Raw genomic sequence first — 16,426 nt, forward strand, 5'->3', positions numbered from 1 at the left:
TGAGATGAGGTTCCTATTTTAGATGAATCTGCCCACATAACATAATTTGAAAGGGCTTCTGGCTTATCCATGTGGTCTTTAGCAAACTTTTGAGTATCGTCTTGGCCCTTTCTGTCCAGCCTCCATTCTTGTTCAGTGTTTGCTTGATGGTGGGCAAACTGCTAAATGCCGTAAATGAACAATGACATTACTAAATGCAAGTGAGGACTGGAACCCCCCTCAGAAGATACCCTGGGGTTCTTTGTGCCTTCCTATACTATTTCTCACCATGCCCTTGGAGGGATTTTTGCTAGGCGATCAATCCTACGGAGAGTAACAGTGGTGCTCAATTTTCTCCATTTTTATGTCATCTGCCTCACAGTAGATTGATGGAAGCTAAACTCTTTAGAAATGGGTTTGTAATCTTCTCCAGCCTGGTGAGCTTCAGTAACTCTCTGTAACTTTCTTTCTGAGGCTCTCAAGAGTTTGATCAAAGCATGGCATATTTTCCCACAACTAAGTGGTGAAAACCTGATTTTAACCCAAGTTTATGTCCTTAAAACATGGGAGGGCATGCTAAAAATGCTCTAAACATCTGATTGCCATTCTTTTGACATAACATCTGACCAAGATATATAATGCTGGATAATTCATCTTCATCTTCTGTTAAAAATTGTGTGAAGATGTGATTATATTTCAGGTCATATTTATGGAAAATTACAATGGAAATGGTTTAAACGCTCTGGTGGCACCAAAACACTCATTTATCATCAGTGTGATTACAATAAATGTGCCATATAATTTGTTTTATCCCAATGAATAAGGATGATTCTCATCATGACATGAATTATATCCCCCCATCATACACTTACTAGCTTACGAGCACCCGCTAATGTTAATGTAATGTAAACACTGCAAGGCCCTCCTTACAGCCTGGTCACCTGCACTATGTTATGCATGTACACCATGTACATGTATGGCAGGGGAACTGAAATATGTATCCAACAAGTCCACGGACCAAATGTCCACCAGGTTGAAGATCCATAAAGGACAAACGAGCAATAAAAGGTAAAGGTGCATATATTTGTCACTGTAAAGTGTACACTGTACAGCAAAATGTGTCCTCTGCATTTAACCCATCTATGGTAGTGAACACACACACACACACACACACACACACACACACACACACAGGTGGGCAGCCAACTCCAGCGCCCGGGGAGCAGAGAGGGTAAAGGTCCTTGCTCAAGGGCCCCGCAGTGGCAGCTTGCCAAGCACAGGAATTGAACCCACAACCTTGTTATCAATAGCCTGGCGCTCTAACCGCTGAGCCACCACTGCCCCATAAATCTCCTTCACAAAAAAATGAAATGAAGCTGATGACCAATATATAGTCCTTAGAAAATCCAGACACTATATGGACAACAGTTTTGGGACACCTGCTCATTCATTGTTTCTTCCAAAATCAAGAATATTTTACAAGTTTATGCTGTTTTTGTTGGAATAACTGGGAATACAGGGAAATCTTTCAACTTCAGAGAATTGCTGTGAGGATTTGATTGCACTCAGCAACAAGAGTGATAATGAGGTCGGGATGTTGGATAATCACCACCCCAACCTCATCCCCAACTCCCCAACTTATCCCAAAAGAATCATATGGAGCACCTGCTCCACTGGTCCACAGCTCAATGCTGGGGGGCTTTATACCCCTCTGTGGCATTAAGACATGGTGCCAACAGGTTCATGTTTATGTGCTCCAGAGAGTCATATTTTATTGCCAATGCTTCTCTACAGGGACTACACAAGCTGTGTGTGTGCATTTGCAAATCTCTGTCATCAATGAGTGCAAGTTCTGAAAGCATTCATTAGCAGGGCTGTCCACAAACATTTTGTCTGGACATATAATGTAAGTGTGTGTGTGTGTGTGTGTGTGTGTGTGTGTCCAGAATAATGTGCCAAAAAAGTTTACGTTAGGTGTTTTATCAACAGAGATGCGGGTCTGCATGGTCTTAGATGAGGTAGATGTGGTAGCTGTGAAGGACCTCAGCTTACATTTGTCTCCTTCATACTTTCCTGCACAACCTGGCACTGCCCTTGGCTCTGTTCTTCTGGACACTTGCCCTGACTCTTACCCACCGCCTGGCTCATGTCCTCGTTCTCTGGGCCAAGATCAGTCTGGCTCTTATGGGTCAGGGCCTCCCCAGCCCCTCCAGCCATGTTCCCACCAGTGGATCTGCTTTCTACAAAGGCACTGAGAAAGCCAGTGATGATGGGTAACTGCTGCCTGCTCCTTCCTCGCTCATCTTTCTCTCCCATTTCCCTTTTATTTTGTTTCCGAAATCCACCTTTCCAACTGTTTAAGTAAAAATGAAAACAGCTTTAGAATCATGCTGATGCTCCGCTGACCTGTGATAATGAGAGTAGCACCTCGATCATTGCTACTCCTGGCTTGACACGTCAGAAACTGCACTATGTGACTTCGGTGAAGCGGGCAGGAAAAACACCAGCAAGACCTGGTAACGCTGTGTAACCGGAAACATGTTTATGTCAAATCCTGTAATATTAATAGTACTGCTTCTGTCAACATGCTTCCTACACTTCAGATGCCGGTTGTGCATCTATCAGCCTCCATGTGTAAAGTGTGTCCTTTAGTAGTGGTTCAAAGTGTGAACTACACTTCCCCAACTATAGAGGGAGCCCACGAGCAAGAAATTCCAATATTCCATAATGCAGCTTTAAATTGATTCTTTCTTTCTGTATTTCATGTACATATCTGTATGTAGTATGTGTGACAAGTATGTGTGGCAGGGGGTCCTCAGGGTGAGCAAAAAACTGAATCACACACGGTTGCCCCAGAGAACATGTAGTGTGGAGGATTAACATTTGATAAGGACTTCCTAGACTATGTCTAGATGCTGGAGCCCAATCTGGAGCAAGTCCAAAATGAATGAGATTAGAGGCAAAATGTGCAAAATCCTTATTTGTAAATTGTTAATCTTTTTTACTGGTCAATCAGCACCACAAAAGCCTAAACCAGCATATTCTCATCACTGTTGAGAATCACTGTTGAGAATTTAAGATTCAAGTATTCAAGTTTCATAAAAAGGATAAAGTATCACAGTATTTTAGAGAGTCTAAAAGCTGAAAAGGGGCAATTTTGACCCGAAACACAATAGGAGACTGCAAGGTTCCTTTCTAATCAGTGTGCGAAATACCCTGTGGCAATCGCAGAGTCCCTGTACTTGTGTTGGCTGGCTGCCCAAATGGTGCAGACAGTCTCAACATTCCCAAAACATTCGGTTAAAGGGGGCATAATGACACACTCACTTTTTTTTTTGTGTGTGTGCTTGAGTATCTGGAGTGCCTACCAGCCAACAGACTGTGAAATAGGACAACCCAGTAAGTTTTGGATCTCATTCCTACGTTACACACAGGCACTTTAGAATTATATTACCTGCCATCTGAGTATCTTCAAGGTGCCATTTTTTAAAAAAGCACAGGATCTGCTAGCATCTCCCCCTCCAGCCTCAGATGACAGAAGAGCTGAGTGAATAAAGATTTTTTTGCATTGCAGTAGTCAAAAACCTGTATGTGTGTGTTTACCATGCAGACTTTTCCAACCAGGCTCAGTACAATGCAGGACTGGCTACAAAACTTTTCCCCAAAAAGGGGTCAACGACAGTTGTCCGAGGCAAAAAGTGATTTGCATGTGTTTCCATGTATTTCCATGAGATTCACAGCGGCAGGCCAATTTCGCATACAGGATTTCCGGGTGTATAAATATAGCCCGTGAACTATGAATTTGTGCCATAATCATAATTTGGTGAATCCCTGCCCAATAGCGCTGCTGCTCTGGCCTGGTCTGAGCCAACATGGAGGAACAAACAGGAGATGCAGATTACGGAAAACACCACAAGCGAGAGGCGGCATGGTACACAGTCAGTCAGGAGGTGTGATTAGGTGGGAATTATCTTTTTCTTTTGGGGTAGTTTCTTTCTTTTTAGTAGTTTTACAGCGTGTCAGCAGGTTTGTGAAACTGCTGAACCAAGCTGGAAGACTGTTTACATCGCTGATTTCTGGCCACACCCAAAATGCAGTGTGACCGGGTCTTAAGTGGTGTTTGCTAGTTCTGCTGTGCTCTGATCCTCACTACACTGGGCTGAGTGAGGTTCTAACAGTGTGTATCAGGTAAGTGGTGTTAAAAGTCTTTAAACATTTTACACATGAAGCCTCCGGATGCCTCCCCTACGCTTGTCCTACAGGGCAATGCCTTTATTCCTGCATTGGTCATTGCGGGCACTGCACTCTTTGCCTACATGATAGATGGCACTGTCTGCTCACAAACTCATTATTTCCTCCGACAGAGAGCAGGCAGAAGAACAGAACTGTGCGACTGGCTAAAATCAACGTCTCTGCTAAAATTTAAGTACACGCTATGGGCAATATTGAGGTCAGTAAAAATTATCGAGGTCATATCCATATATTGTACGATAAGTGACAGGCTGGTTTCTTGATGCTGATTTTACAGAAATTCACAAGAAGTGTATCAGGGTTTATCGATGAGCTAAAGAGCTGCTATAACAGCACTAAAAGGACAAAGGAAAAAATAATCTCATGGAAATGTCATGGAAATGTCTGATTATATGTATTTTGAGGATAATGTCTAGTCTAGTCTATAATGTCTATAATGTCTAAGATAACTAGCAAACTGTATAAACTGACTGTGCCACAATTCTCAGTTTCTCGCTAAAGCACAAAGACAGCGCATATCTATTCACGTCATTGAGACACAAAATGTCACAGTTCCTGTATACACTTAACCCCTCTCTCGATTTACAGTGAGGCAGCTATTTGAACAGCTATCTCCAACTCATCTGTTTATTCTTAATATCAGAGCATCAGAAAAATGATTGTTCAGGCACAAAATAGTCACAATACCCAAGCAAAACACAAACAAATGGCCACAGAACATTCACAGTAATCACCAAAGGGGGAACATAATGGTTAGAATTGAGTGAAATGTCAGTATGTCTTTACATGGTGCTTCTCAGTCTCATGAACTGAGATGGGTAATGCAATCTGCTACACAGTTTAATCTCAAGTTACAGTTTAAGCGACGATTACAAAGCCAGCGTTTAACTGGGTGACTCACTGCAGCACCACCCTGAAGACAAAAATGCACCATTTGCAGGATAGAACAGCCTAGAGCTATAATTATAATTTCTGACTTCATGAGTCTGTCAGATAAATAGATGAATATCTAACTTCATACCATATTTGAAGTGTATTTAAAGTATATTTTTAAGGACACCAGAATGTTTAAAAAAAAAAAGGATCCTGGACCCCCTGGTACACTAACTCTCAGACTCTTCCAGGCTTTCATATCTGTGTCACATTGCTGCACAGCAGAACGGTGCAGCATCACTCTTGCCTAAACTAAACTGGTCTTCTGCTGTCATTTAGGGGTTTTCTATAAGGGTGTTAAGGCCTTCCTTGTTTTGTAGGCATCAATTAGCTTAATTTATTTTAGATTTCGAGCCAGCTGCAGAAAAAAGTGAATGGTTCCTGAGTGTTAACACAACGTTCTCTGAAAAGTCAGAGAATTTACTACACACAGGAATTTGCATTAGTGGCTCCTAACTACAATTCTTTGCCTACCAAAATTGATTAAGACCTAATAGGAGACTTTTTCATTCCACATTTACAATTCTCATTATTTTATCAATTGATCAATTGATCAAATATAAAGAAACTGGGCTTTTTTAATTGAATTGTGCAATTTGGAATATCTGTATAGTACATGTGCCCTAGTGTATTTAGTATACCTTAAACACATAAGACATTTATGCCATATGTGCAATATACTTGGAGAAATAAAACTGAAACCTATATTCTATTAATCGTTTGAGAGGCATAGCTGTGGAGGCATGAAGAGTCACATACCAGTGCTTTCTTTCCCCTAACACATTAGATTAATCTAATCTGCTAATCATTAAATCCTTCAGGTACTGAGCCACCTGCGCTGGGGCACAAATGTCACTCAAGTGCGCAATGCTGTGAAATCTGTAAGGCTGGATTTGGGATATAGGAGGGGGGGGGGTGGCTGTGAGGGACTGTTTGGTTTAGCTATGGGGCCCAAGCCCAAATTGTCAAATGCACAAGTGAGATAAGAGATCGGTGCGAGCTCTAAACTCACCCTCCCTGAGGTGAATCTGCTGAGCACCTGCAGGAGTCTGGCCAAATCCACAATAGTCTCTTCCTCCAAGAAGAAGATCCATGAAGAACTCCGGCAGTAGCCTTCGGCCAGACTGAAAAACAATTACACAGCCCTTTTTATGCCGGTTAAATAAACCCTAACTTACCGTGTTTAGTGCCTAGTTCTCCAGAATTTCCAGAGATAGAACTGACAAGACAAATAAATCAATCTTTCCAGTAATCAAAAACAAATTGTTTTCACCAACACAACGGGCACGCCTGTGTCTGTCAGCTTTTGTACATGAATTTATCTAGACAAATAAACTGCATTTCTGGTGAAAGGCTTTCTATGAAAGATCCACAAGTCTGCAAGAATAATCATGTAGTACTTCTTGTTCTGGGCCCAGAGTTTGTCATCTGGGTTAAGACACAGCTCTGTTTATGAAAATGCCTGGTGCGTGTTGAGCATTTGTATGTGTAGGCCTCTTAACTTAATAAAAAGCTGAGCTTACCGAGGCAGTGCTGGAAGAATCCCCCAGTTCCCGCCGTATTCTGACAGCTCGTGGAGGAACACGACATCTGGTGAGCCCTGCGAGACACCACACACACACACACACACATAGAGAGAGAAAGAGAGACCTGCTGAAGCCTTTGATTTCCCTGGACGACAGGCATTTTACAAGCATTTACCATTCCTCCAGTTTTCACACAAGTAATGTGCAGGTTTTCTGACAAACACCCACCATCGATGATGATAAAAGGGCAAGTTATTATACTACAAGACCCTCTGAGAGTCAGGTAGTTGCATAGTCTGAAGGAGTTTGCATTCTTTTGCAAAACAGACTTGAGGAATTTGTAATCTCGCAAAATGCTGGATATATACACCACAATGCTCGATATATACACTATTCAGTTTCTCGCAAAATAGTAACGCTACATTTTTATGAAGGAATTTAATTTACATTCGTGTAAAATAACCTTTTCAAGAAGGAACCAGAGGGAAAAAATTGTATCGCTGCCTTTTACAGTCCCTAAGTTCCATTAATCAGGTATTAGTAAGGAAGTGAAAAGTAAAAGTATGGTCAACCAAGCTGAGATAAGGTGATAAGGCCTTATAAGAACATTTGTGGCATTCATGGTATGCTTTGTGTCATTATCCATATACACTGTGAAGTAGGGCTGAACAATATGGTAAAAATATTTCACAATATTTATCACGTTACACATAATCACGAACAAAACACATCAGTAGCAACAGGAACTACTTCGTTAAATACTTTCCTGTACTGAATACCATGCTTTTTATTCAACATCTGCTGCACTTCATCTAATTAAACCAGTCTAATTGCACTATTCGTAGTGAAACGTGCAGCTGATCAGTGTTCATTAAGCACCAACAATATCCTCGGTATAATAAGAAAAGTATACTGTGTATCACGAAATCAAAATTCATCACGATACGATCAAAAATTGTCATATCGCCCAGCTATACAGTTCAGAAATCATCCTGCAATTTCTATCAGCAGTCATATAATCAGTAAACACCAGTAACCCAGTTCCACTGGTAGTCATACATGCCCATGTCATAACAGTGCATCCAACATGTTTGGCAGATGACGTAGTATGGTCTTCCTTTACTCCTCCAATCATAGTGATACAATTTCTTCTTTCTGCTCATGAGTGTTCCCAGTGGCATCTTGAAGTAAACTCTATATTTACATTCACAAATTATGGTCTTGATGATGGACTTTGCTAATATTATCCTTACCTCGACTGTGATGTTCTATGATTCAAGAATTCTGTGATCATTCACTACAGTTGTCTACCATGGACATACAGGGTTGTTGGTGCTGCTGAGCTCACCTGTGCAATCATTCTTTCTGAAAATGCACCAAATTGTATCTACATACACAAACTGGACCCTCACTCACTACAATACACAACCATAGCTCACAGAAAACACACTACGGACAACAATGAAAATATTTCTTTTAACTCACACATACACTCACATACAGATAAATATGTACATATGTATATATGTATATGTATGTATATACACACACACACACACACACAGACATGCACTATTTCATCTCTGTATATATATTTGTATATTTGTATTCTGTACTTTTTTTTGCTTATATTTCTATATTTTCCTTTTTATATTCTATTCTTTAACTTAAATGTAACTTTTTCTATTTTTATTTTCTTCATTTTTATTTTATTTTTCTTTTGCACTTTACTTCATTAAGTTAAGGTTTAGTTAAGTTTAAATGTAGATTTTTATTGTATAGCTTGATGTGAGCAGACTGTCAAAAAAGCATTTCACTGCAAGTTATACTGTGTATGACTATGTATGTCACAAATAAAATTTTATTTGATTTGATTTGAAATTGCTGATTTGGCCACTCTATCGCTCTGATTTTTTGTTTTTGTTTTTATCAGCCTAAAGACCTAACGAGCCTCCTTCACTTGCATCGGCACCACTCTGGTCCGCATAATAAGTTTTCATGAATGGCTACCAAATGCAAATTCAACACTTCAATCAACTCCGGACCGCTTATCTTCTTAATTTGTCATGAGATAATGAGGGAACAGACCACACCTGGCTATGAAACTGCTTATCACTTAATTGTACTATTACTTTTGAGCCTGTGAAAATGGAGGGACTCTGTTAAAAATGGCTGTAATTCATAAACGTTTAATGCAGCATTTTTTTGTATTAAACTCCTTGAAAAGCTTGAAAGCTGAAGGTCAAAGTATGGATATATAGTAAATGTATACATATGTGTACATTTATATCAGAACTACAGCATCCACTGGCATAGTTAAACCCATAGTAGTATTTTGCACCAGTTGACTATTAACAGTTAACAGTAATATGTAAAATCTTATGGAGAATAGATTTTGACCGTATAAAAATGCACACTGGATCAAGATCTTCAAATTCTGGTATCTAGCCTATTCTGTATTGGCCAATTTTGAGAACTGTAGTATACGGCATAATGTGGGAAGCATGAAAAACCAGAGCATTCCCGAAAATAATTGTGTTGAAGCTAAACCAAATCACATTGGATAAGTAGTAGCTGAAAATACTGTTTATCATATAGATCAATTCTTTAACTGTATAGTTTATTTAGTGTAAACTCCATCAGGATGCATACTGTATTGTTTGAAGGAAGGAGACACACTTCCCTAGTGAAGAAGACCTCTGTACCTCGGGTCCCACTGCTGATACAGGATTTTAAATTATCTAGCGAGTAGGGATGCACCGAATCGATATTAGGAGCGGGTATCAGTCTCGGTATTAACAAAATTAGCTGGATCGGGTATCGGATAATTAGGCCGATCCATGGAACCTGAGACTTATAAATAAATAAATGGCAAATGGCAATTTAGTACATTTATATCTGTGTGTGAATGTTATATTATATAAAGTAATGTTTAAGTCAATACTGATGCCTTAAGTCTCTCCCACATGGTGAGGTGTACGGTTTATTAATTCAGCAATGGTATAGGACTGGTATTGGGTATCAACCGATATGCAAAGTTAATGTATCCTGAATGATGACAGATTTCATGTTTAATTTATTTATTTTTCCAAGAATAAAAACGCTGCTAAAACAACAATCACAATTTTAAACAGATACAGCCTTTTCCAAAAAGCATATTTTTATTATTATTATATTATTATTATTATTATATTCAAAATAACAGATATTCCCTGTCAGTATCCGATCTGCATTGCCTGAAAATATCTGATAATGTAAACTGAATGATTTAATTAAATTATGATTATGTATACTGAATGATTTATTTAATTAATTTCTTTTTCCAAGAATAAAAACAACTGCTAAAACAACAATTTTAAACAGATACAGCATTTTCCAAAAAGCATATTAATTATAATAAATAATAAATATATACAATAATAATAATTATTATTATTATTATTAATAATAATAATAGATATTCCCTAATTCATTAACCCGGGTTAAAGTATTAATGGACAAACACCACAAAGTATTTGCAAAGCTCTGTACTGTGTATTAAAACATCAAGATTCCCAATCCTGGAATTCTCCCTGCATTCCATACTTACTTATTGTTTTTCTCTCTTTTCTGGAGTTTATTACAAAAAAGAGTGAATTCCCAGGCGCAGTCCAGATCGTATTTACTGAGTGGTTTATTTGGAGTGGTTTTGGTTGCGCTGATCCTCTGCCCTCTCACATGCCTTATAGATGTATTGCTTCCACTTCTTCGAGCGGGCCAGGGCATGGTTCCCTGTACCATTCTCCAGCACGGTTCAAAGCAATCATACTATTCAAACGAACCAGGCTTTGCTGGGGAAACATGCTCAGGCATGGTACAGATCGCTTAGTGTCAGTAAAACCTGCATAAAAAATAAAAAAACAGGACCAGAGCCATGTCTATGTTTACACCGATTTCAGTAGTCAGTAGTGGTGTGACGATCACAAAACTCTACGTTCGGGTCAGATCATGGTTTTTGACTCATGGATCGGATCATTTCTCATATCAGCAAAAACGGAAAAAAGGAAGAGAAACGTGAGACAGTACTTACTGACTTTTATTTTGCCTCTCTTCTACTTTCTTACCTCCTGCACACTATTATTTTATCCTGGGCCCTTTCTTACACCCTGCGCAAGGCGCGTCATGATGCACACCCATGATTAATTAAAAGACTTAGCACATGCCTTTTGTGCATATTGAGCCATCATCTGTTTCCCGTCGCTACGATAGCAAAGACACACTGACACTTACCCCCAACCTGGGTCCACATGAGACTCCCAAGCCTCACACTAATAGAACTCTGATATTAATCCACGGTTCATGTTCATCCTAAACTGTGGGTGGCGATCCGTATGGATTAATTGTTATCCATTGTCTGTTACACCACTACCTCTACACCTTAGTCTGTATGAAACACTCTTCAGCGCCCCGTTACTTCACACCATCTCCGCCTGTTTGGTTAAATGACTCAGCTGAAGCTGGCCAGTGCTTTTCCAAAATGGAGAGAATCTCCCAAAAGACTGCACTGGGAGTTGGATGCGGAATTAGCAACTTTACAGATGCGTTAATGGTGTAAATCTGTAAATGGACAATTCTCACAGAAGCAAATAGTTAGGAGCAGATTTTTCATTTTGTTAATTTTCATGGTCTTAGTAAAATGCTAAGACCATCAAAGCCCTTTGACACAGATGTTTGAGGCCTGCTTTGGCCAACCATCCCCGCTATACCAGGTGGAATTTGTAGTGCATGTGTGTTGTGTGATTAAAGACGAATCTCTGAAAACGAAATTTTAGAGGCACAAGAAAATGCATATTGGCGATTTACTGGTAATTGGAACATTATTTATAGGGCATACTTTGTGCCCACAAGAGCAGGATTACCCTAATTCATGAGAAAAACATATTAATGAACATTAACTGTGCCCCACCACTCTGGGCAAGCTTCTCTCTCAAACACTGAAAGAAATCAAACACTTCTGGTTCATAACAGCTGTGATCAGAACCACACCCAGACACGGCTCACACAGCTCAAACCTGTGACGTTCTGAGCTTTTAACACTGTAATCCATGTGCTCAGAATGCTCACTGGCACAAGTCCACCTCAACTGAACCACAGTCATTGACATTCACCAGACACTGGATTCAAACAGACACTCAAGCAGCAAAGCAAAGAGAGCAAAGAAGAATATAATGAAACCACATCTGCACAGAGAGGCAGCCTTATGAATTATAGGCCCCAATACACAATAAAACAGAACAGAACCCACAGCCCACCAGTGTCAAACTGCAGCGTACCACATCCAAGAACCAGTCTTTGCTTTATTTCTCTGTATAAAATGTAAATTATACAGTGAAATAAGAACTTCATGAAATCATTAGTCAGGCGAAGAAGCAAATTTAGACAATGTAGCCGATCAGCTGAGAAGGGAATGAAAGGCTAAAAGCAACAAATGAAGAGGGTGACAGACAGGCTGATGCTAGCATTCAGGGGTGCTGCCAGGAAGGTTGGGCCCCATGAAAAGATATTACACATTCTACCAAAATATTAATAACATTTATAGGGCCCCTGTCGGTCACAGGCCCTTAGAATCGTCTCAAACCTCCACTCCCACCCCTTGGACGCTCCTGCTAGCATGGGAATAGGGACTAGCCTAGTGCAACTAACAAATGAGTCAGATAAAGGAGGAGATAAGCATCAAACTTTGCACAGCCCTCTACATTTGTGGGACAAGCTCAAACAAGATGCTTGTGCTGAACCATCTAAGATAAAGAAAAATTTAAAAAATCAGTCAGAAATTGAAAGGAACTACTGAAGAGCGTCAGGTCTCTCAGGCAGAACAACAAATTGTTGAGTCTAAATAATTGAACCACGCGGAAGCCCTGGTGCACATTTTTTTAAAGAACAGAGAACCCTGCAAAACAGCTGACAGAACTGGAAGGTTTTCTCACGAAGAAATAACATTGGGATTTGCAAAGTTCTGGAGGGGCCTGAGGGGACTTCAGTCCGGAATTTCAAGGAACTCATGAAGCCACCACTCGAGGAGGACAGCATTCCCTCGGTAATCTTAAAGCTCATCAAGCTTTAGCTCTGAAGCCACCTCCAGGCACACATCTGAGATCTATAGTAGAGGGATTCCTTTAGTCTTCGTTAAAGGAAAAAGGACTGAGGGCTGCCTGGAAGAAGCCGGTCTGCTACAACGGCCAGCACATTTACTTTGACTTTTTTTTCGACCCTACCCCCAGAGGATCCTCTACTGTGACCTCTTGGTTAGAGTGCTGCGTTATGGATCACAGGCGTGTGAGTTCAATATTAGGTCTGCTAACCGCTGGACCTTCGAGCGAGGCACTTAATACTGCCAGGTCCAGGGGCACTCCGGCAGCGAGGCTGACCCTGCGCTCTGACTTCAAATGTCTAGGCTGGTGTTTGTGAAGCGATCATTTTGTGTAAAAGTACGAGTGTATAACGTTTCAAAGTTTTAGAACTGGCTCACTTAACGACAGGTGAGTCGAGAACATATCTAGAGCAGTATTACAATAACAAGGTGTCCCCATCAGTAGTCTGGGATGCTGCAGAGGCTGTGCTTTAAGGGAAAATTACCTCAAGAATGTCTTGGGAATGCAAAAACTTAAAGCATAAGAAGAGCTTTACCGTTCACACAGCCGGTAAAGTGGCCCAAATCCAGTTTTCTCACTAAAAGAGGCTGTTTGCACTCTTTAATGTGACCTATTTTCTACATATGTCTAAACAGTTCACGCTCCTAAACCCATGGGCATGAGCAAAAGAGCAATGCTTCACGTGAGGTTGTGGCTTCATCTTCAGGCTATCAAGTTCCAGTGGCTGACAGCTGGGCTTGTTGCCCCCTTCTCTGTCCACTTTTGGCCATTTCTTCAGTTTGTCCAATTGGGTTTGAACAGAGACATCAGCCCAAATAGTCTGTTACCTCGCTACCTCACCACTAAAAAAAAGAACCTCCCTCACTGCTGTCGTCCATTTTCTCATCTCTTCAGTGAATGTGGAGTTGGATGAATTCTGATCTAGCTGTTCAGACTAAATTGCAATGCTGCGTACCACATATGAAAGTGGGCCAAACTGGAATTGAAACTGGCAGATTCCGTGTGGGTTTTGCCGCTCACACGGCCACATAGACAAAAGATTGGATCTGGGCCACTTTGACCTGCTGCTTGAATGTAGCGTTAAAGGCAGAGTATAAAGAAGGACCCCAATTTTTTTATCTGACTTAAGAGAACAAATACAGAAAATTAAAGGTTAACAATAGATTTAATGACATCAGCAACAGGCAGACGAGATCTCAAAGACATTTCACAACTCACTCTATACTCACACCAACGATGCACACTCCCATTTGGACAAACCCAGACTTTATCGTCAACTTAAAAAAGCATTAAACTTTCCATGTTGGATTGAAAAAGGCGTCAACATCTTAATCACATATTACATAACACCACCCTTACGTCACTTCCACAACTCACGCAGAAATATGCCAATAGGAGCACTCGGTTCTTGTAACACGACCAGCTAAACAGTTATTTTTAATATATAAATCAATAGTCAACCTCATCATTCCCTCGCCATGTAGAAAATGGGAGGCCGATCCAGATTAGAACAATCACCACATGACTAGCTGTACTAATCCACAAGTCATTCAGTATAAAATCATCCATACAGTGAACTACACCACACACAGGATGCGTACAATGGGATTCACAAGTTCAGTAATTTGTACACACTGCACCCAAAAAACTATAAACTACTATGCTACCATGCTATGTGGCAGGCATTTTGGCAAGACATTACCACCCTCCTATCTCACGCCCTCGCCAGTCCTATCCACCCATCACTCTGCCTACTATGAGACATTTCAGCAACCACAGTGACAAAAGAAAATAACAATAGTTTTCATAGCGCTAATCCTTGCCCAAAAAAAACATTCTCATGGACTGGAAATCAAGAAATAACATTAGCATCACTCAGTATAAAAATCTACTAACAGACTACATCTCAATGGAAACACTTTCAGGACCCCTTAAAAACAAGAACACTACCTCAGACCTTGTTTGGGCAACTCTAATTAAAGATGAAAGAATCAGAATTGAGCACAAGACATAACCTTTCATAGCAAATCCACCATGCCACTGCATTCACATATACACACACATACACAAATACAATTTTAATAAAATAATAATAATAATAATAATTAATTAATTAAAATAATAATAAAAATCCAACGATGGAAAATCATATATGTAAGCAAGACTAATAAAAGCTTTTGGGTTTGTTTGTCTGATTGTTTGTGTTCTAATATGTTTGTTCTTACTGATTTCATTTTGTCATGCTGTGACCGTCTTCACTCCTATTCTTTTGCCCTCACCACTCCCCGGGTCCTATGGTACCGCTTGTTGCTGGAAACATGTTGAGATGCCTTCAGAAATAAATAAAGACTTAATAGTTCACTGATGAGGGGAGGTGCTGGTGCTGGTGCTGTGTTATTAAAAAAATAATAATTAAAAGCTGCTAACCAATAAAAATCTCCATTTGGGTCTGTTTTTCGCTTTCACCATGGTTTGAACCCAGTAACAGCTCTGTTTACTGTGTAAATAATTCTGGATGTATGGACCAATAGAAATGCTCTAAATTATTGGGAATAAACTACAATTTTACATTGACTTCCAGTAAGGAGCATTTTTGTTTTTTCCTGTAGAGTCACCATTTGGGAAATACATGTTTTTCACTGGACAATGACGATATATATATATATATATATATATATATATATATATACTATAACATATTTTTATAAAAAAATATGACAATATTTTTAAAAACTGTATACTCATCCTGAGAAGGGGAGGCATTAAAAGCAAAACTAGACCTCCCATCAAATTTTGTTCCTTAAATATAATTAAATATGACTGTAGAGTAAGTTAACATGGCAGTAAGCAATCTACGAGGCAACATTTTCCACCAGGTACAGAAAGCTGTTTCTCAGAATTATAAAAAAAAAATATTACTTCACTCCTTCAGTGCTTCAACAACATATAAAAGGAAAACCCCATCTTAGTGGAAGGATGCAATAATATCTGTAATACCTAAAGAAGGTGTATATAGGAAACATCGATTTATACATAAAACAAGGTGAACGAGAATTACCACATCCCAATAATCAAATGCCTAATCTGAAGGTCTAATCTAAATATTGCTAGAAGTATTTAAAGAAAATACCTTAAAAACAAAAAATATGATAAAAGAAAAATACGATACGATAAACCATCCAGCACCATCCCCCCCCCACCCCCCCCAAAGGCCTCCCCATAAAAAAAGAAAGTCAAGAAGATGTTTTCTCATCCATGCCCTAAAATTGCTGAATAGGCTTTCGATTCCATAAAATGGGAAAATCTGTACCTGGCATGGGAGAGATTTGAATTTAATGACACGTGGACGATTCATCAAAGCTTTACATTCCTTACCAACAGCAACAAGTAAGATAAATTGTCACTTGCCAGATGGTGTCACATTGGAAAGAGGGCACGAGACAAGGTTGTGTCTTGTCTCTCACACTATGCGCCTCATATACCGAACCACTGGCGCATGCGATATAGCAGCCCACTGGTATAAGGGTCAATGCCTAGGAGGAAAAGAACACTGATCATTTTTATGTTTATTTTTTAGAAGATCAAGAAACGAGTGTACCAAACCTT

General features: G+C 39.7%; 1 protein-coding gene across 2 annotated transcripts in view; it reads right to left on the bottom strand.

The window, feature by feature from the left end:
* The window catches only part of b3glctb (beta 3-glucosyltransferase b), a 94,646-nt gene that overhangs the window by 47,864 nt on the left and 30,356 nt on the right, over positions 1-16,426 (bottom strand). For both annotated transcript variants that reach the window (XR_011977643.1, XM_072659381.1), the window contains exons 5-6: positions 6,687-6,763; positions 6,176-6,287 (exon numbers count right to left, since the gene is read on the bottom strand). Coding sequence is in view for 1 of the 2 variants with exons in the window: in XM_072659381.1 (XP_072515482.1) it covers positions 6,176-6,287; positions 6,687-6,763 (189 nt within the window). In the remaining variant the exon portion in view is untranslated. The remainder of the gene's footprint in view (positions 1-6,175; positions 6,288-6,686; positions 6,764-16,426) is intronic.

Source organism: Salminus brasiliensis, chromosome 16 (assembly GCF_030463535.1).
Source record: "Salminus brasiliensis chromosome 16, fSalBra1.hap2, whole genome shotgun sequence".
Taxonomy (NCBI): Eukaryota; Metazoa; Chordata; class Actinopteri; order Characiformes; family Bryconidae; genus Salminus; species Salminus brasiliensis.